This window comes from Larimichthys crocea, chromosome VIII (assembly GCF_000972845.2).
Source record: "Larimichthys crocea isolate SSNF chromosome VIII, L_crocea_2.0, whole genome shotgun sequence".
In the NCBI taxonomy this organism is placed as follows: Eukaryota; Metazoa; Chordata; class Actinopteri; family Sciaenidae; genus Larimichthys; species Larimichthys crocea.
Window position 1 is genome coordinate 5,834,838 of NC_040018.1, and position 27,320 is coordinate 5,862,157.

The 27,320-nt window shown below is 43.1% G+C and overlaps 1 protein-coding gene and 2 non-coding genes across 5 annotated transcripts in view; all 3 read left to right on the forward strand.

Moving 5' to 3' along the window:
* Nucleotides 1-19,360, forward strand: part of lrp4 (low density lipoprotein receptor-related protein 4) — a 113,617-nt gene extending 94,257 nt beyond the window's left edge. Inside the window, exons 15-38 of one of the 3 annotated variants that reach the window (XM_027281172.1) lie at nt 2,568-2,744; nt 4,547-4,672; nt 5,334-5,542; nt 5,862-5,943; nt 6,036-6,141; nt 6,241-6,442; nt 6,533-6,722; nt 7,335-7,466; nt 7,873-8,013; nt 8,138-8,224; nt 8,313-8,484; nt 8,578-8,740; nt 8,836-9,061; nt 9,471-9,774; nt 9,866-10,084; nt 10,185-10,319; nt 10,793-10,901; nt 11,219-11,411; nt 12,009-12,122; nt 12,351-12,462; nt 12,954-13,015; nt 13,725-13,812; nt 13,920-14,061; nt 16,122-19,360. In XM_027281172.1, the coding sequence (XP_027136973.1) occupies nt 2,568-2,744; nt 4,547-4,672; nt 5,334-5,542; nt 5,862-5,943; nt 6,036-6,141; nt 6,241-6,442; nt 6,533-6,722; nt 7,335-7,466; nt 7,873-8,013; nt 8,138-8,224; nt 8,313-8,484; nt 8,578-8,740; nt 8,836-9,061; nt 9,471-9,774; nt 9,866-10,084; nt 10,185-10,319; nt 10,793-10,901; nt 11,219-11,411; nt 12,009-12,122; nt 12,351-12,462; nt 12,954-13,015; nt 13,725-13,812; nt 13,920-14,061; nt 16,122-16,463 (3,833 nt within the window). In that variant the 3' untranslated portion in view covers nt 16,464-19,360. Of the gene's footprint in view, nt 1-2,567; nt 2,745-4,546; nt 4,673-5,333; nt 5,543-5,861; nt 5,944-6,035; nt 6,142-6,240; nt 6,443-6,532; nt 6,723-7,334; nt 7,467-7,872; nt 8,014-8,137; nt 8,225-8,312; nt 8,485-8,577; nt 8,741-8,835; nt 9,062-9,470; nt 9,775-9,865; nt 10,085-10,184; nt 10,320-10,792; nt 10,902-11,218; nt 11,412-12,008; nt 12,123-12,350; nt 12,463-12,953; nt 13,016-13,724; nt 13,813-13,919; nt 14,062-14,328; nt 15,001-16,121 lie in introns of those variants that run through there. The other 2 variants (XM_027281173.1, XM_027281174.1) reach the window with 2 other exon arrangements.
* Nucleotides 19,361-23,383: 4,023 nt separating this feature from the next.
* Nucleotides 23,384-23,499, forward strand: LOC113746416 (small nucleolar RNA SNORD67). The gene has a single exon (XR_003462845.1). It is a non-coding gene; the product is annotated as a small nucleolar RNA SNORD67 (small nucleolar RNA).
* A 1,033-nt stretch (nt 23,500-24,532) lies between these two features.
* On the forward strand, nt 24,533-24,647 carry LOC113746417 (small nucleolar RNA SNORD67). Its single transcript, XR_003462846.1, has one exon. It is a non-coding gene; the product is annotated as a small nucleolar RNA SNORD67 (small nucleolar RNA).
* Nucleotides 24,648-27,320: the final 2,673 nt, after the last annotated feature.

Below are 27,320 nucleotides of genomic sequence, written 5' to 3' on the forward strand. Positions count from 1 at the left end.
AGCAAAGTATTCAATCAGTATTGTTTGGAAAAATGGCCAAAAATGATTCACAGCCCTCGTCTGGAAAAAAAAAACTAGACACCATATATATCATCTATATCATAAAGCCTCGCTGCTCTGCCGTGCAAGTACACATGGGAAATGCTATTCATAATTGTAGTCCTCGAGATCCAAGGCAAATGGAAACTGTAAATTATTAAGATCATCACATCAGAAGTGATAAAAGTGAAAGCTTTATGCCTGCGACTCTCAAACACGTCGATAAACCTCGTCTGTGGCATAATATTTCAATCAAAATCCACATTTAAGCATGCAGGTAGTCATTGTAGGTTGAAGTCTCTGTTCTATGTACCGAGATAACTTAATGATAGAAACACAAATAGAACAGCCAGCCTGTGTAGTGTTTCCCACGTCATCCAAAACTTCCCTGACATCCACCTATCCACACATTTCAGGGCAGCGTCCAACATTTCAACCAAGATATTGACTAAGTCGGACATTTTAAAGACACTGTGTCTACATCTTTCTTTCTGTACTGCAGTGTCTTGCCAGCGCATGCCGAGACCGATATACCTCTGAAAAGATGTCATTTAACAAAGCTTTAAATTGTTGGGAAATATTTCTCCGGGGGCAAAATGAAACAGAAACATGTCCTTTGTTCGTCTGCACTAATGTTAGGTGTGTTCGCCTCGACCACATGCGCATTAAACAAATAGTTTGATCGTAAAACAAAATCACAAAACTTTTGTTCCATTGAACTCGAACGCTCAAACATGCACAACACAATTACTGTGATCCTCGTGGCTCATTATCATTCTGGTCTCTCTCCAGTTTTAGCCATTTACCACTTGACATTATACTCTGCTGTAAAACACTGTCATTAAATGAGCAGCGTTGTTTTTAAAAGCCCTGCGCCAGCACGCTCACCACACCTCCACCACCACCACCAGCAGCACCGTGGCTCTGTGCAGCAGCAGAAATCACTTTTTCCGTCCATTTGGCACTCTCATCCGAGCTGGTTTTGTAGCTACTTTTCAGCCGAGGAGGATTAAGCTGAAGAGAGAAAGAGAATGTTAATTTGGACGAGGTTGGAGGAGTCACCCTGAACAGATGTTCCCAATGGAGACAAATCTGCGAGGAGTTCCCTGTTACACATGTTAGTGTTTAAGCCAGGGTTCCACTGATATGGGCTGTGAACAGTGATACTGACAGCTTTCGGCACAAGTCAACAATTTGTGTAAAAGACAAAAGTAGTCACAGGCTGGAAACCTTGATGCAGATTTCGAATGTAGACCTTGTTAAAGGCCTCGAAACTTGTGTTTCCAATCTGAGAGAGACTTTTGCATCAGCACATTGTTATCTGCCAAAGTTAGTACAACAAATACGGATACTTTTTCCAACTTTTAAACTTTGATTATTACTCATTTGGACACAAATGTTTGAGAGGCCTTATGTTCTTAAAGGTCCAGGTTGAGGGATTTTGTGGCATTTCTAGTAAAGTAAAGTCTCAGATTTCAATCAACTAGTCAACACGCCTCGTCTCAACCTTCCCTTCCAAGCATGTAGGAGAAGATTATGAATATTATGTTCAATTTCTGCCTTATTCTGCCAATAGATAGTGGTTCTGTTGGCAGAAATGGAATATAAAAATCCATTCGAGTATTTTCTTTGGTGTATAATCACCTGAAAGGAAGAAGAAATATGTCGCACAGCCATGTTTGTACAGTAGCCCAGAAAGGACAAACCAAACACTGGCCCTTTCACAAGTTTTGCGGCGATTATTGTTTGTCCTGCAAACTTAGAAGAAGAGGGTGAGGCGAGGCTCTGTTTTCATCTGTAAACTGTAAACGTGTAATACTTCAGTAAAGTTTATTTTGAAAAGCAAGGCCTGTTGAGTTGGTTGCAATCTGCAGCTTCATTGCTAGATTTTTTTTCACTTGTTAAGGTAAAAAAAACAACAACCTTAAAGAGCATGCAGATGACAAACAGACACTAAAATCCATTTAAATTATTCCAATGAACAAAGTAAATAAAATTAAGTAAAGTAAGTAAAAAGTAAAAGTTGAGAACTGGCCGATATCTGTCCAGTATCAGTCTGACCCATTTTAAAGGCTGTTCTCGATCTCGCTTCCAGAGTTTGGACAGAAAAGTCACATTACTTAAGGAAACCGGTGGAGCGTCTCTGTTTTTGGCCACTCTGCCCACAACTAAACCAGCTACAGGCCAATGAAAGGCAGGGTAATTGAAAGCAGCTCTAAATGGGGATGATATGACATCAGCCAAGCCCACAGCGCTGAATGGGGAGGATGTTTGGAGAGCGCTGGTGGAACGAGCCAAATGCAGCATTTGATCTTTCCATCTCTTTGCGGTTGGATTTAAACATCCACATGAACTTCACAGAATGATTATTTTTTTGCTCGTTATAAAGGTGTCAAACTTAACACCTGTGTTTTTTGACTGTGACTATTACTTCTCTTTTAAAAAATAACCAGGTCGCTGGCTTTTATTGCACGCACCATCGAGCATATCTCAGCCTCTCCTTAACCTCTGATTCTGTCTTTCCGTAGGACTGCCGCACCCATTCGCAATCACCGTGTTCGAGGACAGCCTCTACTGGACCGACTGGCACACCAAGAGCATCAACAGCGCCAATAAATTTACCGGCAAAAACCAGGAGATCATTCGCAACAAGCTGCACTTCCCCATGGACATCCACACCTTGCATCCCCAGAGGCAGCCTGCAGGTCGGTACACAGCTGAATCGGAAGACACAGTGGAAGTTTGAATTAGTTAACTATCCCTGAAATGTCCCGGTAATTGGTAGTGGGCGTTTTTCACTGTGCAACGGTCAAAGTCTGTCAAAGAAAAAGCTCTTTGACATCACAGGTTTTAAAGTCTGCACTTGTTCTTTTGGCGGGGCAATGGACAGTGAAGAGATTTTAGAGATTTCAGCTTGAGTTGAAGGAAAAGTCAAACATCCCCATTCCCGAGGCTCGGGGGCTCCTTGTGTTGTCAGGTTTTCACCCCACATCCATTTCAGATCTGTCTGCAGTAAGTGAATTCTGGGTGAGAACAATGAACCCATTTTTGAAAACAATTAAATTTGCAGCCTGAAGCAGAAGAGATTTTATTTAGTCATGAGGCAGACGGAGAAACAAAACGCTGAACAACAAAAGCATCAAACGAAAAACCCGACGTGGGTTTCTTTACGGGCATCGCTGCGTGCAGAAGTGGAAACCTTCCCCACATGGTGGCAAATCCGCAGATGATAGAATGATTTGTTACTCTAGTGTTAGACCCCGTGGTGAACTGACTGGTCCGAGCGTTTTTTATCAGCGTGACAGCAAAGACTTGTGTTCTTAGCTAACAAACCTTGTTGAACTTGAGCTCTGTCCAAGAGAAAGTTTTTGTTATCACGCTGATAAAACGTTGTAAAAATCTGACACCGCTATAAACTTTGAGCTGCCTCTGTGCTGGCAGAGGGAGGTCAGGCACTGCTCCTTCTTTTTTTCTTGTTTTGGTTGAGATTCATTGAGACATGAACTCATACCGACACATACTGTAGAGGAGCAGAAGACGAAAGCAGTTCATCATATCTTCATCATAATCCAACCCACTGGTCCTCTTCCACGTCCACCATGTTGAAGCCCTATGCTTCTACAGTAGCCCAGAACAGACAAACCAAACACTGACTCTAGCTGGGGTGTCGTTTTTGTGTGTTTTGTGGTCACAGTAGTTTCTTCATCACTCTCTAGATGCCATTAAATCTTCTGCTCTGGCAATTTATTGGAACTAAATTCAACATTTTCCGATATATTAATACCGAAAGAGGCATCTAATTCATCTCCATTTTATGATATGTTTATACAGTAATAACGACCTGTGCATCGTCTGTCATCTGCCAACGGTCATCTGTGTGTAATCAAGCTCTGAGTCTCCTGGATAAGAATCCTAAAAGCTAGCAGCATCACTGTAAAAAAATTCACAACGCTTCTTCAGTCATGTTTCAGAAAGAGAGATCAAGAATAACTTGTTTTAAAGTCATCGTACGGTCGGTGCATGCTCGTCTTGTCTGCTCGTGTCTCATGCAGTGTAATGTGACTCTTTGTTGTGTTCTTAACTGCCTGTGCTCAGCGTTGTTTTCCATCATTGTTATTGCATTGCCCACGTCGTACATGTCCTACTTAGCACGATGCTGCCTTCCTCCTCTAAGCCTTTTATTCCATTCACCTGCTCCGTGTTTTGCTTTGTCTTGTTCCAGGAACACACACACTGTGTTTTATTGTTGCTCTAATGGCTAATTCAGAAATTTGGCAAAGACAACAGTTGAAAATGATCCTCTTGGCCAGCGCTGACACACTTACAGCGATGTTGATCAATGCGCATTATCCCTGACAATAAACAAATAAATAAGATTAGTTTATCTGAGCATGAAGGCTTGAAGCAGGGGGAAACTAGCCTCAGTCTGTAGTTAGAGGTGAAATAAACTTCCTCCCAACGTCTCTGACGCTCACTCAGTAGCTGTGATTCTCCGTCTGTCCTGCAGGCGGCAAGAATCGCTGTGGCAGCAACAACGGAGGCTGCAGCCACCTGTGTCTCCCCAGTAACAAGACGTACACCTGCGCCTGTCCCACCGGCTTCAAGAAGGTGGACCACCACAGCTGTGCCGACGGTGAGTCTTTAAAATCTCACATATCAGTGGATGTTACACATTCTTTTATTTATCGATGCAACAACATCTGTTTTAGCCTGTTGATATTTATTGAATACATTCCGTTACTATTTAATATTTTTAATGCAGGCTTTGGTGTTTACTATCCTTGATCTGCTGCAGAGTAAAAGTTAGAATCCTCAGCAGTAGTTTAAGGGATGATTGCGCAGCTTTGCTGTGTAGAAGCTAAATGGGCAAAGATGATCCTGTCACATGCATTAAATCTGCCTGATCAGCCTGATCAGGGAAACAAATTTGCATGCAGAGAATCACAAGACATCCACTAAAGTCAAATTTCAATCAGTGCAAACTTGAAAACAAGTTAAATTACACGTTACGGTTCAGCGCAGCCAAAGCAGCGCTGAGCTGAAATGGGCTATTTATTTTTAATAAATTCACCACCCTGTGACACCCTGTAACTATAAAAAATATTTTATTATCACCATTCTAGATAATTGTGCCAGAGGAATTATGATTTATATTAATCAGTCAGTTTAGGTTAGATTTGTCCTTTAAGGGCTGCGACTTGTCTGTGTGTTAGTTGCTGTTTTTGCTGTGTTCACTGTTGACCCCCCACTGTTAAACCTAGAAGACTGACAGAAGACCTTTGGTCTTTAATCAGGTCTTGACAAGTTCCTGCTTTTTGCCCGAAGGACGGACATCCGACGAGTCAGCTTCGACACAGAGGACATGTCCGACGATGTCATCCCTCTGGCCGACGTGCGCAATGCCGTGGCGCTGGACTGGGATGCCAAAGACAGCTACATCTACTGGACGGACGTCACCACCGACTCCATCAACAGGGCATTGTGGAACGGCACCAAGCAGGAGGTCAGTGGCATCTGTAGTCTTGACCTAGCTCGACAGTCGCTCATCTGTCCCAAGCTTACCAGAGAGGACAGGAGGGTTTCAAGTTTATGCAACACTGCCATCTAGTGGCGTTCATTTGAAGATGCATCTTCAGTCATCATTTGTACAAACTCAGCCTGCAAACAGCCACAGAACAATAGTCGTACTCTTTAACAATGTCATTAGCAGATCTTTTGTTCTTCTTGTTGTCTATTATATGATCTCTACGCATGTCCATAGGTTTAAAGGTCCAAGTACCTTAAGGCTGCATGGAATCTCATTGTTGTCTCTGTTCTAACAGGTGGTGGTGGACACAAGTCTGGAGAGTCCGGCAGGTCTTGCGATTGACTGGGTGACCAGCAAACTCTACTGGACCGATGCTGGTAAATGTCCGCTTTCAAGTGTTGTCACAATCGCCTGCACAACGCCTTACTCTTTGATTTCAAGCCCTCATGTCTTGTCTCGTCCTTCTCAGGTACTGATCGTATCGAGGTTTCCAACGCCGATGGAAGCATGCGGACTGTCCTCATATGGGAGAATCTGGACCGGCCCAGGGACATTGTTGTCGACCCGATTGGAGGGTGAGATGATTTAAAAAGGTTTAAAAGGTGACATATAAACCTCGAATCTTTTTCAGTGAACTCATTCACGCTTTCTTTGTCGTTGTTTGTCATGCGTAGTTTCATGTACTGGACCGACTGGGGTGCCAACCCAAAGATCGAGCGTGCAGGAATGGATGCCTCCAGTCGCATCGTCATCATCTCGTCCAACCTGACGTGGCCCAATGGGCTTGCCATCGACTACGAGACCCAGCGCCTGTACTGGGCCGACGCTGGCATGAAGACCATCGAATATGGCAACTTTGATGGTTCTGACCGACAGGTAAACCTCGCGTTTATCCTGTAGTTTGTTTGTTTAGGTAATCAGGATGTTCAGATCACGCTAAACCCCTACTACCGTTTACGCATACAGGTTTTGATTGGCAGCCAGCTGCCTCACCCCTTTGGCTTGACTGTAGATGAGGACAAGCTGTACTGGACAGACTGGCAGTCCAAGAGCATCCAGAGCGCCGATAAGCTCACTGGCTTGGGCCGACACACACTGGCCGAAAATCTGGAGAACCTCATGGACATTCACATGTTCCACCGACTACGCAAGACAGGTCAGCGTGCGTCCACATGCTAGATCATCCAAGATAGATAACTTCTTAGGTTCAGTTCACTCAGACTTAAAACTCTTATTTTAGTGTGTTGCAGCACAAAGGTATGGAATCTATAAATGAAAAATGTGCCTCTGCCCTCATTCTTTGGAGCAAACTTAATTTCTCCTGTGGGACTTGTGTCGTCTCTTGTGACAAAGAAAGAAAAGACAAAAGAAAAAAAAAATCTCCTGTCACTTTCTGCTTTTCTGATTTTTCGCCGCCTTATCACAGAGCTCAGATCATGTGTCTGTGCACACACTGTGAGGATTACAGGTAAACTGAACCCAGATCACTGGCAGAGAGGCCAAAGAGCCTCAGGGACTCATACCAAACTGAAGCCTCACTGATCTCACTGATGTGTGTGTGTGTGTGTGTGTGTGTGTGTGTGTGTGTGTGTGTCGGGGGGAGATGTGGAGTATTCCCTGAAGGCTTCCATTGTCTGTATCTGCAAGTTGTGTGTGTTTTTGTTTGCCCCAATTTCTTCCATTCTTTTTCCGTCCCCTGCCTGTGAGCTGAGCTAGAAAGTAGGACGGCGCGGTGAGCTGAGTCTGTTTTCTGTGTCTCCGTCTACAGTGCACAACCCGTGCTCTGTGAATAATGGAGGCTGCAGCCACCTCTGCCTCCTGGCTCCTGCTCCTAAAGCCTCCAGCTGTGCCTGTCCCACCGGGATCAACCTGCAGAGCGACGGAAAGACTTGCACGCCTGGTACGAAAAAGCAACCTGTTTGCATTTCAGACCCAAAGATTCAAACACACGACAGCATGAATGTGCTCAGAGGTCATATTAAGATGAGACTCGTCATAACTTTCCTCATAATTGAATTTAGACTCAGAACTTAGATCAGTTAAGTCTTGTCGTATCTTGCAGTCTGGTACAGAGACATATCGGCTCAAGAAACGTGGATCTGGTGAATTCTACACCTAGAGTAACTTCTGTTTACCTCCATGGCTTTGTTATATCATATAATGGCTGCATCACCAAAGGCATGATGGGGAATGTAGTGCCAAAACTCTAAAGGAAATAGAAACAAGAACGCCTACAAAGCTGAACAAAAGCAGTTCAAAGAGTTAACGTCAAAGTCTTTTGCGTGTGTGTGTGTGTGTGTGTGCAGGGATGAGCAGCTTCCTGATCTTTGCACGGAGGACAGACATCAGGATGGTTTCTTTGGATATTCCATATTTCGCTGATGTGGTCCTGGCGGTCAATAGCTCCATGAAAAACACCATCGCCATCGGGGTGGACCCCAAAGAAGGTTCGTACGTCTACTCAAAGTTTTAAAATTTTTGCCGTAAAGATGAATGATGTAGAAATGGAGTCCTCACGTGTGTGTGTGTGTGTGTGTGTGTGTGTGTGTGTGTGTGTGGCGCCTCCTGCAGGGAAAGTGTACTGGTCTGACAGCACGCTGAAGAAAATCAGCAGAGCCAACATCGACGGGAAAGCACACGAAGAAATCATATCTACAGGTGAGGAGGAAGAGTTACACGTCCAATCTGCTTAACTCCACCCAGTCACAGTGTCGTAACTCCATCCATCTCATCTCTCTCTCTGTAGGATTGATGACGACTGATGGCTTGGCGGTGGATGCTGTCGGCAGGAAGATCTACTGGACGGACACGGGAACCAACCGCATTGAGGTCGCCAACCTGGATGGCTCCATGAGGAAAGTTCTGGTCTGGCAAAACCTGGACAGCCCTCGAGCCATCGCCCTCTACCATGAGATGGGGTGAGGCTGTTAGAGCGTGATGTGTCCTCATCGTCTTGTCTCTGTCCTACTCTGTTCATCCTTAACCTGTGTCCCTCTCTCTCTGTTCTCCAGTTACTTATACTGGACCGACTGGGGAGAGCACGCTAAGTTGGAGCGCTCAGCGATGGACGGATCCGACCGTGTCGTCCTCATCAGTAACAACCTGGGCTGGCCCAACGGCCTGGCCATCGACATGGCCGGCTCACAGTTACTGTGGGCCGATGCTCACACTGAGGTTTGTTTATCACACTGTTACACATTAAAGGGTTAAATTGACAAAAGTCTTCCGACATTACGGAGTCATGGTGGTAATCCTTATTATCCTTCCAGCGTATCGAGTCAGCCGACCTGAACGGCCAGAACCGCCGCACTCTCGTCACTCCGGTCCAGCACCCATACGGTCTAACCCTGCTGGGCTCTCACATCTACTGGACCGACTGGCAGAGCCGCAGCATCCAGCGAGCCGACAAGAACACCGGGACCAACACCATCACGGTGCGAGCCAACCTGCCAGGCTTGATGGACATCCAGGCTGTGGACAGGGAGAGGCCGCTGGGTGAGTCTTAGGACAGGAAATCAATTCTTCTTTCCTCCGGTTGAGAAGTAATTAAGGGGAACTCTTCAGCTTCAGCTCTGAGACTACATCTTTGAACTGCAGGATGCAGAGTTTGAAAGATGATCGAGTGTTTTTAGAGCTAAACCCTGTAGGAACTTAAAGTCTGGATATCTCATCGCTGCTGCTTCATGTTTAACCATTTTTAAAATCCTGTCTCCTCTTTTATCTCTCGTGTTATAGTATGCAGTATAGCTGTGCTACCCTGAAAATAAGTCACACTTGAAGGAAATCTGTTCGTTGTTTTTGTATGTAAACAAAATCTGCTCTGAGTACAAACAGATTTATGTAGCGAGGTTGTCCATGCTCCTCTGTCTCTTTGCATCAATCCGTCTGTCTCCGTCCTTTTCAGGTTTTAATAAGTGCGGCAGGAGGAACGGTGGCTGCACCCACCTCTGCCTGCCTCGTCCCAACGGCACGTCCTGTGCCTGTCCCACCGGCATCCTGCTCAAGGGAGACGGCAGGTCCTGCGACGACTCCCCCGAGACTTACCTGCTCTTCTCCAACCGTGTCAGCGTGCGCAGAATCTCCCTGGACACCAACGACCACACCGACGTTCACGTGCCGGTGCCCGAGCTGCACAACGTCATCTCACTGGACTACGATAGCGTGGACGGAAAACTTTACTACACCGACGTCACCCTGGACGTTATAAGGTGTGAACACAAACATCTAGTTGGCTGACAGATCGTTTAACTTTCTCTCGAGTAGCCCTGTGTCATGTACCGTCCACCTTTTGTTCTTCAGACGTGCAAACTTGGACGGCACTGGCATGGAGACGGTGATCAGCCAAGGCCTGAAGACCACAGATGGGCTGGCCGTAGACTGGGTGGCAAGGAACATGTATTGGACCGACACCGGGCGCAACACCATCGAGGTGGCCCGCCTGGACGGAACGAGCCGCAAAGTCTTGGTCAACAACAGTTTGGACGAACCCCGAGCCATCGCAGTGTTCCCGAGCAAGGGGTGAGGAGGGGGAGTAAATCGGGTTTAGTTTGGAGGTGTCACGAAGTTGCAGATTGTTTGTACAATATATTTTCTCACGTGATCAACCTCCTCTCTGCAGGTTCCTGTTCTGGACTGACTGGGGTCACATCGCCAAGATTGAGCGGTCTCACCTGGACGGCTCGGACCGGAAGGTTCTGATCAACACCGACCTGGGCTGGCCCAACGGCCTCACTCTGGACTACGACACACGAAGGTCAGAGAGAGGAGCATGTCTGTGGACAGAGCTACCTGTGGGGGCTTTCTTTCCTCCTCTCTGTGTAAATTAAATTAGATTAGATACTATAAAAGTTTTATGATCTAATGATCCCCGTGGACACATACGATCATTGTGGGATCAGAAAGTAAATCTGCAAGACAAGTAGTGAGTCCTGAAGATTATTCAACAGCCAGTTAACTGAACATACTGAGATTAATGCCCGACATTAAAAGATTTTGCATATTTGGCACTGAGCATTGTTAACTTTTTGGTTAAATCGCGTGCAATAAAAGAAGCATGTATACCAGTATATGGAGTAAAGTGCCAGGACACGCAACATATTTTATAACCTAGAGATGGCTCACAGTAATTAGCACTACAACCTCGCGGGATGAAGGAGAAGGCTTGTACAGTGTGTTTACATATAGATATAATAGATAGTGTGTTAAAGTGTCTCGTGTTTTCTGCAGGATCTTCTGGGTGGACGCCCACCTGGACAGGATCGAGAGTTCGGACCTGAACGGGAAGCTGCGTCAGATCCTCGTCAGCCCAGTCTCTCACCCGTTCGCCCTCACACAGGTACCCACCCGCCCCCCCCCTCACCCTCACCCTCAGCTTTTTCAGTCACTGGACTGACCCTTCCTCCTCCTGGCTGCCTCCTCCACTCACCTGCTCTCTTTCACTCATCGGTTCACCTGTGTGACTCTCACCGGTCGTCTCTCCGTCCCTCCACTCATGCTGAACTCATTTGACTTAACCATTTCTTCTACTTCCCTTCCACTCTGACCCTCATTTTTCTTCCTCCTCTCTCCCTCCCCCTTTTTCTTCCTCCCATACCCCTGCTCCTTGTCTGTGTTTTTTCCCCTCTCCTCTCTTCTTCTCCCTCGTTTCCCCAGTTGAAGCCGGTGTCCTCCCCTCTAACCCCTTTCTCCCGACTCTCGCAGCAAGACCGCTGGATCTACTGGACGGACTGGCAGACTAAGTCCATCCAGCGGGTGGACAAACACACCGGCCGTAACAAGGAAACTGTGCTGGCCAACGTGGAGGGCCTCATGGACATTATAGTGGTATCACCTCACAGACAGACAGGTGAGGAGGTTCTTCTGAAGTGTTGAAGCAGCAGAGGCTAATATTAAAGTGTGAGTCCAGATAGTTTGCGCAACTATGGTTGCTATAGAAACAGACAACAAATTGGGCACAGAATAAGAAAGTAACCCAAAGCTTAGATAAAAATGTTAAAAATGTATTTAAAAACTGTCATTTAACATAAGAATTTACACAAATTTAATCAAAAATATAGATAATATACAATATCAGTATCTCATCAGGATATTATTAACACCAGCCTCAAAGATGAATGTTGAATTCATCAGGAACAAAATCCAAACAAAAAATTTAACCAAATCAAATTTGTGTCTGCATCTTTGTCACTCTGTGAAAATGAAGCAACACAGTAACTTTTCCTCCGGCACAGTTCAGACTTTTGGTCAAAAGAGATCTGATTTCAGTCGCTCTGATAATTGATGGATTAGTTTAAGCTTCTTTTCTGTAAGTTGATGAGTAGAAAAAGTGTTTGACTTTCAATTTGTATTGAGACAAATTCAAATCTTGTCGTTCTCCCGTGATGAAATCAGCCTCGGACTGTTTGGCGTCAGTTGTGAATGTTCCCTCTCTCCTTTCTTTTAGGTACCAACCTCTGTGGGGTGAATAACGGCGGCTGCACTCACCTCTGTTTTGCCAAGACCAACAGTTTTGTTTGCGCGTGTCCCGATGAACCAGATGGGCGACCCTGCTCCACCAGTGAGTGACCCCAAATACCCGTATACCTGGCCAATAAGAGTTTTCTTAACAGGACTGTTTCAGGGAAAATCTGTAGACATCATAAGAGTTGATTTGCATAAACAGATAAACAGATAAGATAAATAAACCAGCATCAGACGATTTCAGAAAATAAATCGAAAAACGATATCGTCTTTATCACAAGTATGTTCCACCATGTCCAGCTTCTTATTTGCATCCTCTCATCAGTTTCAGGTTACATCCCCACCGCTCCCGCCAGAGGAACCAGCAGCACTCCGGTCCCCAACAAGATCCCCAAAGCTCCCACAGACACTCCGCACAGAGGACCGTCGCTGGTCAAGTACGTCTGTTTCAATTGTTTTTGAACAGTAAAGTTCCCTTTTTGAAGTTATTACTCACTCTGCTTACTGTAATAAGTCAAAAAGTAACTGTTGACTCATTAATACTCACGTCATCCCAGGGAGAAGTCGTATATAGTTCTTGCATCTTTCAAATTTCAAAGAGGAACTTGTCCACATGAGATGCTGCCGGGTTTTCAGCTTTGTTCATCTCATTTGAAGAACTACTGTATAAGAAATAGTAATAATTTGAATGTTGAAGATGCTCCTAAGAGTATCTTAAGTCTAAGAAGTTGAAGAGTTTTCTAATTCCACAGAGGAGTATTATGTAATTGTTCATCTTCAAGACGGAACACAATGAGGTTTTCCACCAGCAGTAATAGTACAGAAACACTTCCCAGAGGCCCTGGGAAAGGAGCTATATAACGCTCTGACTTAATAAGGTTGTCAGAGCTAATATTGAGTAGTCTGAGTTTCTGTCTTATTTTTACAGCTGCACTGACAAGAACATGAACGACGAGGGCTGCCTGAGCAACGTGGTGACGGCTCCTCATGGTACGTATCCCTTTCATCCATGTGTGTCAAGCACAGAGACGGGTTCAGGGAAACTGCTAGCCTCTTATTTACACCCTGCACGTTCTCTGTGGAGCTGTAAGAGACACACAAGAGTTAAGTGTTCCCCTCTGCTTCTCTTTAAGCCTTGCCGATGTTACTTTGTCACGATGTTACGTGACACAAAAAATCCAGCAGTGCCTGGAAAAGCAAAGCAAACAAATGTGGATGTTAATCTCTTGACATCGAAGTAATTTAATTAAGAATTTTAATGAAATGACTGTAAATCATTTTTAGAACACAACAAAATAAACTCGACAGATACAACAACATCAAAACAGCAACAAATAAATGAATAAAAAAGTTATATTTAACATTTTAGTTTAGCATTTAGTGGCATCTAGTGGTGAGGTTGCAGATTGCGACCAGCTGAATACTCCTATATGAGTTTATATCAGGTTTTCCTATATTGGAGAAACACAATGAGACCTGCAGCCTTCACCTGGAGTTTCTGATGACGTGAACAGGTTGTAAATACGGGAACTTTATTTCCAAAACTAGTTCCCTTCCCACAGGACATAATCTGGGCCAAACACTTTGAGAACTGTCTCTGTACTTTGATAACCTGGAATCAGATAAGATGGCAAACAGCTGTATTTTCCAAAGTATTCTGTAACACACCCATCATTAATATCTGTGCCATCTGTTGAAGGAGGAGGACTACACATCAGCTACGTGATCGGTGGAGTTCTGACCATCCTGGCGATTCTGATCCTCATCGCTGCTTTGATTATTTACAGGTCAGTCCCCCTAAAACGGCGTATGCATGATGAGCTACATTTGATACACGGCATGAAGTTCAGATCATAAACCATGAGCTGGTTTATTCCTGTTTTTTCATCGACAGGCATAAAAAGTCAAAGTTCGCCGACCCGGGAGTGAGCAACCTGACCTACAGCAACCCCTCATACCGGACGTCCACGCAAGAGGTCAAGATCGAGGCGTCGCAGAAGCCTCCCATATACAATCAGCTTCGATATAAGAAAGAGGTAACGGACGGGCTGGAAGTGCAACAACTTCTCTTTTTTTTTGTTTGTTTGTTTAACAGATGAATGGATTCAAGAAGAATCCGTGATATTTTCATAGAAGGATGACAGACTGCGTAGGTGTACGCTGGGTAAACACTCAGAGACAAATGACTGTCGTCTTTGTCTCCGGTCCGATCGATTGTGTTGAGATATTTGAACATGTGACACGAGCAGATTCCAGACACCAGCACTCATCTTTTTTCTTTCCCCTCTCTCTCCTCACTGCAGCTCTCTCATCCCTACAACTCCCTCTCTCCCTTTATCTTTTGACCCACTTGTCCCGTGGAGAGGTAGTTACACAGCATGAAGGAGTTGTGTCCTTTCCACTTCTGTTTTTTTTATTTTTTTTTATTTCATTTTATATTTTTTCTGCTGTTTTCTTTGTTTACCTTCATCTCTTCTGTCTTTCACTGCATGCAGTCTGCTTTACAGAATTAATCACTTCTCTCTTTGGTGACGTTTCGGAGATCTGTGATCAAGTAGCATGTCATCGTTAATAATACTTTTTTTTTTGTGAAACTGACATTTGAACCGCCGAAGAACCAAAACGTATGGATAGATGATTGCAAAAGGTGCTACACGTGTCATCATTAAACCTTCTTATAGCTTTCTCAAATTAACATGTCCCATAAACTCTTTGAGTTCCTACTCCAAGTAGGACGTTACTATTTAAACAAAAGAGAGAAAGTAATTATAGAAGTTAAGGATGTCTGATTTGCTTTTATTCATCATTAAGAGCTGTGTAGATACATAAAGCTAAACTCATTTATTTGTTTAGTGCTGCCCATTGCACCAGCTGTTTCAAATACTGGAAACTTTATGGCAAACAAAAAAAGTTTTTCAGGTAAGTACGGAAGCCCCAAGCGGTCATCCATGCATACAGTTTACTTCCTCTGTTTTTTTTTTGTTTTTGTTTTTTCATGATGACGAGTTCATTTAATTTGTTTTCTCGAGATCTCACATTATTTATGTCATTATGTCAAAATAATAAATGTTATCCTGAGATAACGGGATCGTTTTTCTCAAGATCTCAAGGTAACGAAACTTTGTTTTCCCGAAATAACGACATCATTTAATTGAGATCTTGAGAAAACAAGAGGATAGTCAGGTATATTATTATTAATATTTTATTAAATCAGCATTATTTAGTGTAGCAATGTCAGAGGAACAGTTGCACTTATTTAATACACTGGACTATCCTTTTGTTTTTTTTTTAGATCTTAAATTAAGGCGTTATTGTAGTTTTGTTAATTTGAGATCTTAAAACAAAACAAATGAAAATAATTCATTATCGTGAGAAAACAGAGGAAATAAAATGTCTGAATGTTTGACCCCTCAGGGCTTCCGTAGATGAGCACACTGCTTTGGGTCATCTCGCCTCTGTTTCAGCAGTTGTCACGCAATACTGTTTGCATTTTTTCCACGCTGGAGACGAACGCTGTCCAAATTATTCCTTCTAGAGACAGACTGAATAATTTGTTCATACACAGCACAGTAGCATAACTCCATCTGCACTGGAAAAATACCTATTTTGTTTTTTTGTTTTTTTTTGTTTTTTGTTCCATCTAGTTGATTTCGCTCCAAATTCCACCGGCTGACAGCCTGGTGTGCCTTTGTTTATTTGTAATTCTATACCTGTAGCAGCTTCATCTGAAAGTGAAAAAACTAACTGAAGCACAGCATCACTGAAGGGAGCCGACTCGCTGTGCATGGGTTGTGTTTGAAGGTGACATCTTGTTCTGGAGTGCTGTGCAGCCGGTCTCTGATTAATCCTTAAAAGGGAAATCCACCTTTGACAGGATGAACTTCTTTTAGAAAAGCTGATGTTTGTGTAGCTTATTTCTTAAAAAGGAGAGGAAGGCAGAAAGGAAGAACAAGTGAGACAAGTGCATGTGGCAAAAGAAATAAAGGAGAGCCAGACGTCTGTCGGTTTAGATTAAATAGTGCCTCTGGTGGATTTTCCCGTGAAACTTCTGATATATACTCAGGCTAAGACTAACTAATCCTGTCTCCTTGTCCAGGGGGGAGTGGACGGAGGCTACACCAAGGAAAAGATCCGCATCGTGGAGGGCGTGTGTCTCCTGTCCAACGACGAGCTTTACTGGGACGACCTGAAACAGATCAAGCCGTCTCGAGGCGGCCTGCACACCTGCATGCGCACGGACACCGTGTCCCTGCAGGCCAGCAGCGCCTCACTAGACGACGGCGAGACGGAGCAGCTCCTCCAGGAGGAGGCGTCCGAATGCTCCTCCATAACCACCCTGACCCCCTCCGCCATCACCCCGCAGCGTCACGCCCAGCACAGCCTGCCCGACACCGGCTGGGCCTCCACGCGCAAGCCCTCCACCGAGAGCGAAGTGTGAGGGAGGCCTCCTCCTCCCCCTCTCTCCCTCCCTCCCTCCTTGCCCTCCTTGCTTTGTCTCAACTTCCATCAGTTAACACACACATACACACACCTGTATTTATAGCTGGTACAAACACACAAAGATAAATAGGTGCAAACACGGTAACAGTTGCATACGTAGAATAACGGTACATGTGAACCTGGTTAGACACAACTAAGTTCACATAAACACAACTCCTGTCTCTGAAACTGGGGCTCCGTCCTACTTGTTACACACACACACACATATATAAATACACACACACATGCAGTACAGTCCTCCAACAGTACCCTCAGTGATACTGCCTTCAGGCAAAATGATAAACTAATGAGCATGCTGGAATAACAAAGCGAAGGACTCTGGGGAGGAAGTGAACAGAGAGACACGAGCGTTATCTGGAGCCTTTTTTTTTTTTTTTAAGAGGATACAGACTCTGAACGCTTCTCTGTGTACGACTTCACCGTTTTATTTTTCGTGAACTTTTCATTTTTCCGTTGTTGTCGTCGGACAAAAAAAACAAACAAAAAACGACGTACTCCCCCGGACGATGTAACCACGCCGCTCTCTCTCCCTCTAATGCCACTCATGTCTTTATGAACTCTATTTATGAACTTTTTTTTTTTTTTTTCTACTTGTGGAGTGGGTTTGCTGACTTTACAGAGAAAATGGCGAGAGTGTTGTGCTAGAACTTTGTGCAGCAATACTCCGGGGGTAATTCAAGAGTTGTATTTATGACAGTGCCAAAGGGTGGGGCTTCACAGAGGCTCCATGCTTCTTTCCTGCATTTACACTTCAATAGAAATGTATGTTGATTACGGGATGTTTCATTTTTGACTTTACTGACTTGCCCTAACCGGTGTGGGAGACCTCAGCGATGACACCACCTTGCTTCTGTTTCCTTTTAGTTTTACACCCTCTCAACTGGTCAAGTGAGGACTTACTGTAGCTGCTGCTGTCGGCTGGTTGCAGGAGTCCATTCATCCTCTTGTGTTTTTGTTTTTTTGCTGATGCTCTGGCATAGCAGAGGAAGCCACGATGAAGTAACAGCCTAAGTGCCAAACATTTCGTTCTCTTTCCTCCTTCAGCTGTATATTTATTTTTTTTCTCAGAGGTTTTTAAAAAAATGTTCGTGACATTCGTTTCTACTTTTGGGTTCGCTCGCCCAGACATGTACCACAAGCGCTGCCCAGCCATGCAGATAGCTGTGGTTTTATTTATCCAAGTGTTTAATATATATATATTTTGTTTCAATATGTCTCTGGGATTTCTTCTGCTCCAAAACACTGGGGTTTTCTTTGGAACTACTTTCTCAATGTAAGCGTTTATTTCATTGTTCCTGGTAAACGGTTACCTATGACAGCACTTACTAATACAATTTGACGCTCCGGGAGTTTGTGAATTATTACACGCTATTGTCCCATATCCATGTTATATCCACCAACTTTATCTACCACTGTCATGTCTCCAGTTTTAATCTCAGCTGTCTAAGAAAAACAATCTCATACCTCGCCACATGGAGGCACACTGCTCTTAGGCTTGTGTGAAATTCTGTTTTTTCTTTTAAAAGGTGCTACAGACATAAAAAAAATATTGGCTACAGAACAATATTACATCATTTTGACAATAAAATATCATCCCCGTTTTAAGTATTTAACTGAACTGGGCAAGATAATGTTGAAAAGATTGTGTTGTGGGCTTAGATTTGTGGATATCGGCATCATTACAAATGTTAATGTGATTTTCTTACAACAGTTCCAGTCTCTCTAATGTTTTGGAGGTTGTTTCAGAGGCGAATATATATCTATATATCAAACACTTGACACGTACGACCAAAGATATCTGCGTGGCCAAACGGCGCCCGAGGTAAACGAGAAACATTTGTTCTTCTTGTAAATTTGAGTTCTGATCCATCTACTCTAAAACCTGTAATGCAAAAGGTGTACTCGCAGTATCTGCCACAGTACAGCGTAACAACTTAGGAACACTGTGCATGTCTGACCTCATCAGACAGTGAGGGTTATAGTTTAGAAATATATCACTGACATCTTACTGAAAAATGAATTTAATACAAATAAAGATATTATGCATTGCTTTAACGTTAGAGTACCATTCTGTCTGTCGTTTGAAATATGGTACAAGGAAATACTATATTGCTATATTGACAAATATATCGGTTAGACTTTACAGAACCATGTATTTTGAAGTATCTGCTAACAAGCTCAGCAACTCGCTTGCTGATTTGCTGCTAGACGAAGCACTGAGGCCAATGAAAGAGGGTCTTGGCAGCTACATAACTACGGTCTCTGACGGTTGGTTGACAGTAGGCCTACAGAGCATCACAGCGACCCGGTTAACCAATCATCCTGGCTCACAGTCCCTCCAACTTCTGCTGCAGGAATGCTCAAACTGTACAGATTTTATCATGAGGATATAAGCAAACATTTCTGTTGAAGATATTGCATTGATTAAGTTGTATAGTCTTTTGTACAAAGGGATTTCATGACTGTTTTTAGACTTGTATTAATTTTACTCACTGGAGAAGAACTTTTTGTTTTTGTTTTGTTTGTTTTGTTTTTTTTTTGTTTTTGCTGGATTATTTTAACCACTGTGTTTCTAAGCCTTGTAAATGATGATAGGGAAGATGCCAGTTATTTAATAGTGCTCTTTTATCTTATGAAATACTGGTCGCGTATAGCTGTTGTAAAGTTAACAAAAAGAGGTATTTATGATTTCTGTTTGGTTGTCACTTGATGTGTAAATATGAAAAAGACTGTATATGTATTTCCATGGCAGTACTAACAAGCTGTGTTGTGTGATATAGTGAATTATCCCTTTGCTATCTTTTAATATAAAATTGCATTTGCATTTCAATGAAACCTTTTGACTCACTCATCTGTGCACTTGAAAGAAACGTAACCTGGAAAACGGTTCCAGTCTTGCAAGACACCTGGAGAACTGAGATACAAAGTTAAATGTCCTGGAAAAGTCTTGTGTTGTCCTGGAAAATAATTTCAATGGTGTAGCTCACAGCTGGTGTGATTAGCCTTACATATGCAGCGTGATGAACTGCAAAGTTCATAATTCAAAGCAAACTGGACAATAACTTGAAATGAATTTAGATAAATTGAATTGATTAAAGATTCAAAGCTCTGTCTAGATTTGTCAGTCGGCAAAATTATATGCGAGTATTTGTTATATTAGTGTTTAGGTAACAATGCTTGATACAACTGATGTAAAATACAACGAGATAATACTATAAACAATATAAATATAATAACAATATTTTATAACCAAGCTTTAAAATGAGGCAAGACATGATAAAAGCAGTGAGAGGAGACAGTGACATTAAAAATCTAAAGTTTATGATCATATTAGCAATAAAGGAAACACATACTGCACTGTCTGCTTCTGCAGATAATTACAGACGTAACAATGGGAACAAAGATGTAATTAGAGAATCAGTGTTTAGGAGGCGCGAAGCAGTCATCCGACAGTACAGTTTGTTATTATGTAAAGGGATCATTTTTACATAGTGTATAATTCAGGATGACTTCTATTTATAACGCTCACATTCATTGTTGGAGGGCTTTCTGTGCAACATTCAACAGCCTCTATGCTGAGAGAAAGAGAGGAAGGATCCCTCCTCCAGGACAGACAGAACACACAGTAGTAGCAGGACTAGAATTACATTATAAAAAGTGTTACATCTGGGGGGTGAATAATGTGAATCAGGAGAGACCGCATACAACTTCCAGGTCCCACCGAGAGCCTGTAAGACCTGGACCACACACCCTGCTCTACCCACAAAGACCTGGAAAGAGAACAGAGTCCACAAAGGCAAAACACGAAGATATAATTCACACAGAGGGAGAAGAGACGAGACGTTAGAGGAGGATCACAGTTAACTGTAGGCAACACACAACGTACAGTACTATTCAAAAAGCATTTGCCGTTATCTGTTTTAATCATACTGTGTGGACAGGAACAAGCTTTAACCAGCATCAGAAAACATCAGTGACTTCAGCTTTGTGTTCAGACATGCAAATAAAAGACTAAATTAAATCATTAAAGTACAGAATACAGACAGAGAGACACAGATGCACAGCAGCAGCAAATTATGAACTAACTATAAACTGTAATGGAGATATGGTAGCAATAATGACAGTAATAATATATGCAGTGGACAGAACAGAACCACCTGAGGCTGAACATCAACAAGACCAGAGAGATGGTGATCGACTTCAGGAGGAAGAAGACGCCTTCACAGCCACTAAGGATCAGAGCGGAGGTGGTGGAGGAGGTGGAGGACTTTGAACACCTCGGAGTGGTGATCGACAACAGACTGGACTGGAAATCTAACACCAAGGCTGTGTACAAGAAGGGGATGAGCAGACTTCTACTTCCTGAGGAAGCTGAGATCCTTCAACGTGTGCGGCGAGATGTTGGAGATCTTCTACCAGTCTGTTGTTGCCAGTGCCATCTTCTTTGCAGCAGCATCAGAGCCAGCGACACCAACAGACTTGAGAAGATCATCAAGAAGGCTGGCTCTGTTCTTGGACTGAGACTTGAGTCTCTTGAGACTGTGGTGGAGAGGAGGACGCTGAATAAACTGTTCTCCATCATGGACAATGAGCAGCATCCTCTCCACCACACAGTGGACAGACAGCGGAGCAGCTTCTCCCACGGGCTGCTACAGATACAGGAAATCTTTCCTGCCACATGCCATCACACTGTATAACAACAGCTAAAAACTCAGGTCATAAGTTACAGTCACTGCACATTTCTCCATTCTTACTTTGCACCAAATCAAACACTGCCAATTTGCTGTATATACTTTTGTACAATATATTTTATTTACTATTGCTATTTTAATATTTTATTACGTATAGTTTGTTCTTTATATTTTTATTCTTAAGTTGTCTATTGTCACTGTGTGTAATGCTGCTGCTGCACTGTAATTTCCCAGCTTGGGATAAATAAAGTCTATCTGTCTATCTATATCTATCTTTATTTTCATTTTTATTTTTATTTCTATTGCTTGTCTTAATGCCCAATGTTTTTCCTTGCCTCTGTAAAGCACTATGAATCGCCTTGTGTACAAATTGTGCTGTACAAATAAACTCAGTGTGCTTTATATTCTGCAAAACACAAGGGACGGTGTGAAAACTTCAAATCAAATGATTAAAATGTGAATTAAAATGTCAGATATGAAGTAAAGAAGATCATAAACACGCGCATAATCATATTTATTTGATTCATTTATCTGCTGTTGTTCGACGAGTGTGTGCACGTGACAAGTATACAACTTGTCATTGGTGGGTCGAACTTTTAAATCTATCCAATGAGCATTCAGCTTTCCAGCACGCGCTCGGCCCTCCACGGTTTAAAAAAGGGGGAGGGAAGCTCGCGTGCGCTCTACCGTTAGCTCATAGCTGCGATGACCGCGAGTACCAACGGTTTGTTGGCGCTTAATATCTGAACATACACACATGTTCATGCTCTGTGTGTTTATAAGACGGGTTTTAGGCCGAGCTTTGTGTTTAAGGACGAACTCAAGCGAGTGTTAGCTGCTAGCTGTGGCTTAACCTCGGCTTTGTTTTGTGAGGCCCGACGCTGCTAACTGTGGCTAACACAGGATGAAGCTAACAACACGAGGTGAGTCCTGAAGTGTTATAAACAGGGTTCCCACGGGTGCTTGAATTCCTTGAAAATGCTTGAATTTCAATTCAGTGTTTTTCAAGGTTGTGAAAATGCTTGAATTCCTTAAAAATGCTTTAATTTCAATTCAGTGTTTTCAAGGTTGTGAAAATGCTTGAATTTCAATTCAATGTTTTCAAGGTTGTGAAAATGCTTGAATTCCTTGAAAATGCTTGACTTTCAATTCAGTGTTTTCAAGGTTGTGAAAATGCTTGAATTTTTTGTGAAGTGCTTGAAAATGCTTGAAATCTGTGTGATGTCTATCTCAATAAACCAAGAGAAAACAAAAATGTTTCCTGAGCGGCTACGCGCTTGATCCGATGCCTTTACATGCAGAACTCAGTTATCATACTCGCTTGGTGTTCTGCCGAGAAATAACAGTAGACTTTATTTGTTAATAAACAACTGAAATTGACATTCCCTGCTTGGGGAAAGTTGTATTAATTCAATAGTGGATATGTGGTTGCACGCAAATGCTTTTTTGTGTTTTCGTAAAGTTAATTTGAATTCTTTAAACATGTCAGTCCTTCACCAGTTCACACTTTATTTCAACACGTAGCTTGACACTTAAATAGACAAATGATGTGATCTTCAGCATGGAGATCCCACACTCAGCCATACATATAAAATAAACAGACTGCCAACATGTAGGTGGATTTTTACATTACATTCCAGTAAATCATGAGTGTCTCTTGTCTGTATTTTGTCTTCCTGGGGCTGGTACAAAGCAAAGCATACTGGTTGATCATCAAGCAGCACTCGCATGTATCTTGTTAATGGACAGGGGCAGTAAGTGTGGATTGGGTCTGTGTGATGGTCCTTGCTGTGAAAGGTTTCCACACACTGAAAAGAAATTACTCGTCTGCTGATAGACATACTTTAGCCCCCTTCAGGCATTTGTCACTGTTATTGCGCTATGGTAGTTACACAATACACCGCTCACAAGCTGAGAATACAAGCCAATTCACAATTAGTTAAAAATCAAAACAGTCAATCTACCACCATATGAAATAATGCTAATTAGACCCATATTATTATGCCATACAGTGGCACCGCTGCGCTTCCCATGACCATCATGGCAAACACAACTAGTAGGCTACCTATTTAAAGGTGCTGGAAAAATGGAAAAACTGGTGCTTGAAGGTGCTTGAATTTGTTCATGAAAAAGGTGTGGGAACCCTGTATAAATCAGTGGTGATGGGTGTGAGAGTGATGAGTTGCACTAAATCAGTTGGGGTGTTTGTTGCAGTGGCATCAACGCCTCAAGCCGATCCCAGCCTGAGGACACACTATGTGCACAGGGGCCATCTGACTCCACCCTGACCCTACAGATTATCACATGATTCTACTAATCCTGAGTAATGTTTTTTTGTTTGTTTTGTTTTTTCTAGCTTCTGGAAGTAGAAGAACACCATCACACCCTTCATGACCTGCAGGCCAGCTCCTTCATTCATCAAGGTCGGTTTCTGAATGTTTTAACTTTATAGTTGTAATCTTTCTACAAAATAAATGTCATACTTTGTTTGGCTCAGTTCTGTTTTTTACAAGTTCATAGAAATATCTGGCCTGCCTGAAATCGAGCCAGAGTTATAGATGTGTTTGAGGGACTCCATGGTTACAGCAAAGCCTGACATGTACCTACATGATGCAGACCACGCAGCTGTGCCTGGTCATCTTGGTGTGAGCATTGTCTGAGAGTAGGAGGTGACCATGGGTGTGTAGGGATGGGAATTGATAAGATTTTTCCGATTCCATTATCAATTCTAACGATTCTCGTCTTATCGCTTCTCACTTGGGCGGGAAAAAAAGAAACTGTTTGATCAGCATCAACTTTGGTTAGAATTATCACGACCTTACAAAACCAACAGCGACGTCAAAAGAGGCCCACAGCCTAGATAATAGTAACGATGTGTACCGTAGTAACCACAGAGGTGGTCATAGCCTGGCTGCTGCTGCTAGGTTCAGATTCACCTCCAGTCTGAAGCGTGTCAAAAACACGACATTCATTTAAAAATATTGCATGTTCGTCGTGTTCCCTCCCGACGCTGTTATCTCCACTTGGCAATAATTGCAAGTCAAGCTGTTGCCTTTTTTGTTAAATGCAGCCAAACTTGGGAGCGTTTGAACCAAGTGGGTGCCATTGTTTACTACTGATTGCACCGCACGTGTGAAACTTATGTGGCGTAATTAGTCGTGCTTTCTGGAATCGATAAGAGAATCGTTAAACTGCTAAACGATTCCACGGATTTGAAACACACGGAACCGGTTCTTGATTCCCATCCCTGTGGGTGTGTGAGCATTCGCTACCCAAATCCTAGTCTCCTGTAGTGGTTTTTAGGGAGCCGCCGGAGTGTGACAGTGATGAGTTGCACTATTAGGCGGGCTGCTGGTTGCAGTTGCACAGCGGACCCGTCCTGACAACCTGTGTTGACACACCCATTGTGCACAGGGGCCATCTGAGTCACACACCCCGTACTCCTGACAGAGAAACTGTCGTTGGCTAAATGTTTTCTGTTTCCTGACCTGCCTTTCTGTTTTGTTCCGATCTCTTCCTTTCCAGCCTGAAGATGTGAGGCTTCAAGGACGTGGTTAAGAAGGATGTTGGAGCCATTACGAGCACAATGAACAACAAACATCTTTCTGTTCATGATGGGTGGAAGCACTCTGACCTGAGAGCTGGTGAGGATACACAGCCAAACATTTTCCCCTCCCCAAATTGTCCTTTTGGAGATTTTTTTTAATTTCCTTACTGACTTCAGATGTTTGGAAACTAAAATGAACCAGATAACATAATTTTCTAACGACTGTAATGACATTAGTTCTCTAGTTTTACAAAAACCTTTCCTTAAAGCAACAAGTGCAAATCTCTGCCAGTCTTCTCCACAAACTGATCCTGGACAAACCACAGAATAGTGTTTTAAACATGGTGCCCCATGACTCCCTATAACAGGTTACTGCACTGACTCATATCTGGCCATGATATGAAACCAAGTGATAGATTATATTCAGGACATTATGTTCCTGTGTGCGAGATGTCAGATGATTCGTCACCTCTTGGCAATAATCTAGTGTGGGTGTTCTCACTGTGCTGTCTGTCTAGCACCTTCGTTTCTTACTGCATTAATAACTTTGCACACTTCTATTTATTCCATGAGTAGGCATGTCGCTCTGGTCACTAATGACCCAGATAAAACTTTGGCCAGCTGTAAACAGTGGCCCACTTGATAGTTGGACTCTTGGGCTCTTTCTTTCTTTGGGAAAATAAAAAACTGCCCACGGTGGCGGTTTCACATTTTTGTCCTGATTATTTCTTTAACTAAATCATTGGCTCTGCTTTTAAACTTCTCCTGTCCTCTTTCTGTCGTCTCTCCCCTCTTTGTCCCTGCAGGCAGCCTCATGCTCAGAAAACCCTGCTAGCCTTACCTGCTGCACATGTGGCCCGTCCTTGATCCCTCGGCTGCTGTGACCCCCCCACCTGATGCGGGAACACGTTTCAGTATGTGTGCTTGTACTAAAGCAACTGTTCAACATTGTACCACACCAAAGTTTGAAATACAGGAGTGTAGGTCAACCCTGTTCAGCTCCAGTGTACACAGATGGGTCCATTCATAAGATTGTTGAGTCCTGAATGAACCAGAGCTCATTTTGTTGGAAAAAATTCTCCTGATCCACATTACTTATTTTTTATTGCTGTTTTTAAACAATTTATTTTACCTTCACTTACTATCTTGCGACAATTTTTGCTCGTAAGTAATCATGTATGTTTGTCTGTGCTGTCTGCATTAACGTGAGAGTTTAAATGACTGTCATTCAGTTGGATGTGGTGCATGTACCACAGTTCGAGAAACTACTAAAGTTTTTTTAAAGGATCTGAAGAAGTCATGTTAACTAGTAGTGCTGCCTGTTGGCACTGAACACCCTGATTAACTGGGTTTTGACTTTGAAGATGAAATATGGTTATGTTGGATGATACAAATGTTTTAGGCGTCCTCTGGTTATACAGACGTTCTGACTGTAAGTGGCTTGATGTTGAGCTACATCTGCAGAGCAGCCTCTGAAAACAGTGAAGGAATCAATATTAGACGGGTTCAACTGAGTCATGATTAAACTTCCAAGTGCTGAAAGTTGGTGCAGATTGTTCCGATTTTATTTTTCAGTGTACAAATTGAAAAGTTTAGAGCTCTGCAGGTCTCCTCACTGGTTTACATCAGAATGTGGGTTTGTTGTTGACAGAATAACCACCAGAGACTGTTTGTTTTCTGTCTTGACTTGTTCTCTTTTGTAGGCCGTCTGCTTCCCCCTGCCCATCTCTGTGACCCAAATCCTGCCTGCAGCATGTTGCACAGGTGAGGGCAAGTTATGTTTGAATTAATTCTTGACGCATTCAGGAGGATGCCTTCTTAACTAAAAACAAAGTTAAATAATTAGCAATATCAGGCATTTTTTCCAACTTGTCTTTACTGTCCCTTACTGTGCAGATGGACAAAATGCTGACCCAGAACATGTCAACAGACCATGGGGTATGTTAGGAAAACTTCTGGAAGCTGTGCTGGTGAGCAACACAGGAGTTGGTTCAGTTTTATGTTCCTCTTCAAATAAATTCTGCCTTCACGGTCATCGCCACAACAAATGCGGAGCTGTCCTATGTGTTTCCAACTGTTGAGTGATCCTTTGAGTCGTGGCAGTCTCTTACGTCACAGTACTGAGGCTGTTTGCAGAGTCGACTCGGTCCGGATTCCTCTGCAGGGATTACACTTTCTGTGATTGCCTTGCATCATCAGAAACCACAACCCATCTTAAATATCTGCATGTTTGCTGTGGTTGAAGTTGAAACTTGTGGTAATATCTAGGTGAGAATTTAAACGGTCTCACTGCAGCATCTAGCTAAAGCTATAATGGATGACTATGGTGTCTTTTGGATCTGGGTCAAAGTTGAGCCAAAACAAGATGGTATTTTGAGGCGCAGCAGAAGCAACAACTAACCGTAGTCCTACATGTGACTGCGCAGGAAGTTATTTATTGCAGCTGTTTCAGTGCTGGAAAGGTCAAATCTAGAATCATTAGTCTGGAAAAGTGAACCAAAGTTAGTTTAGCCTGCTTCTGTGTGAGGCTGGCAGTCTTATGTAGTGCGTGTTTTGC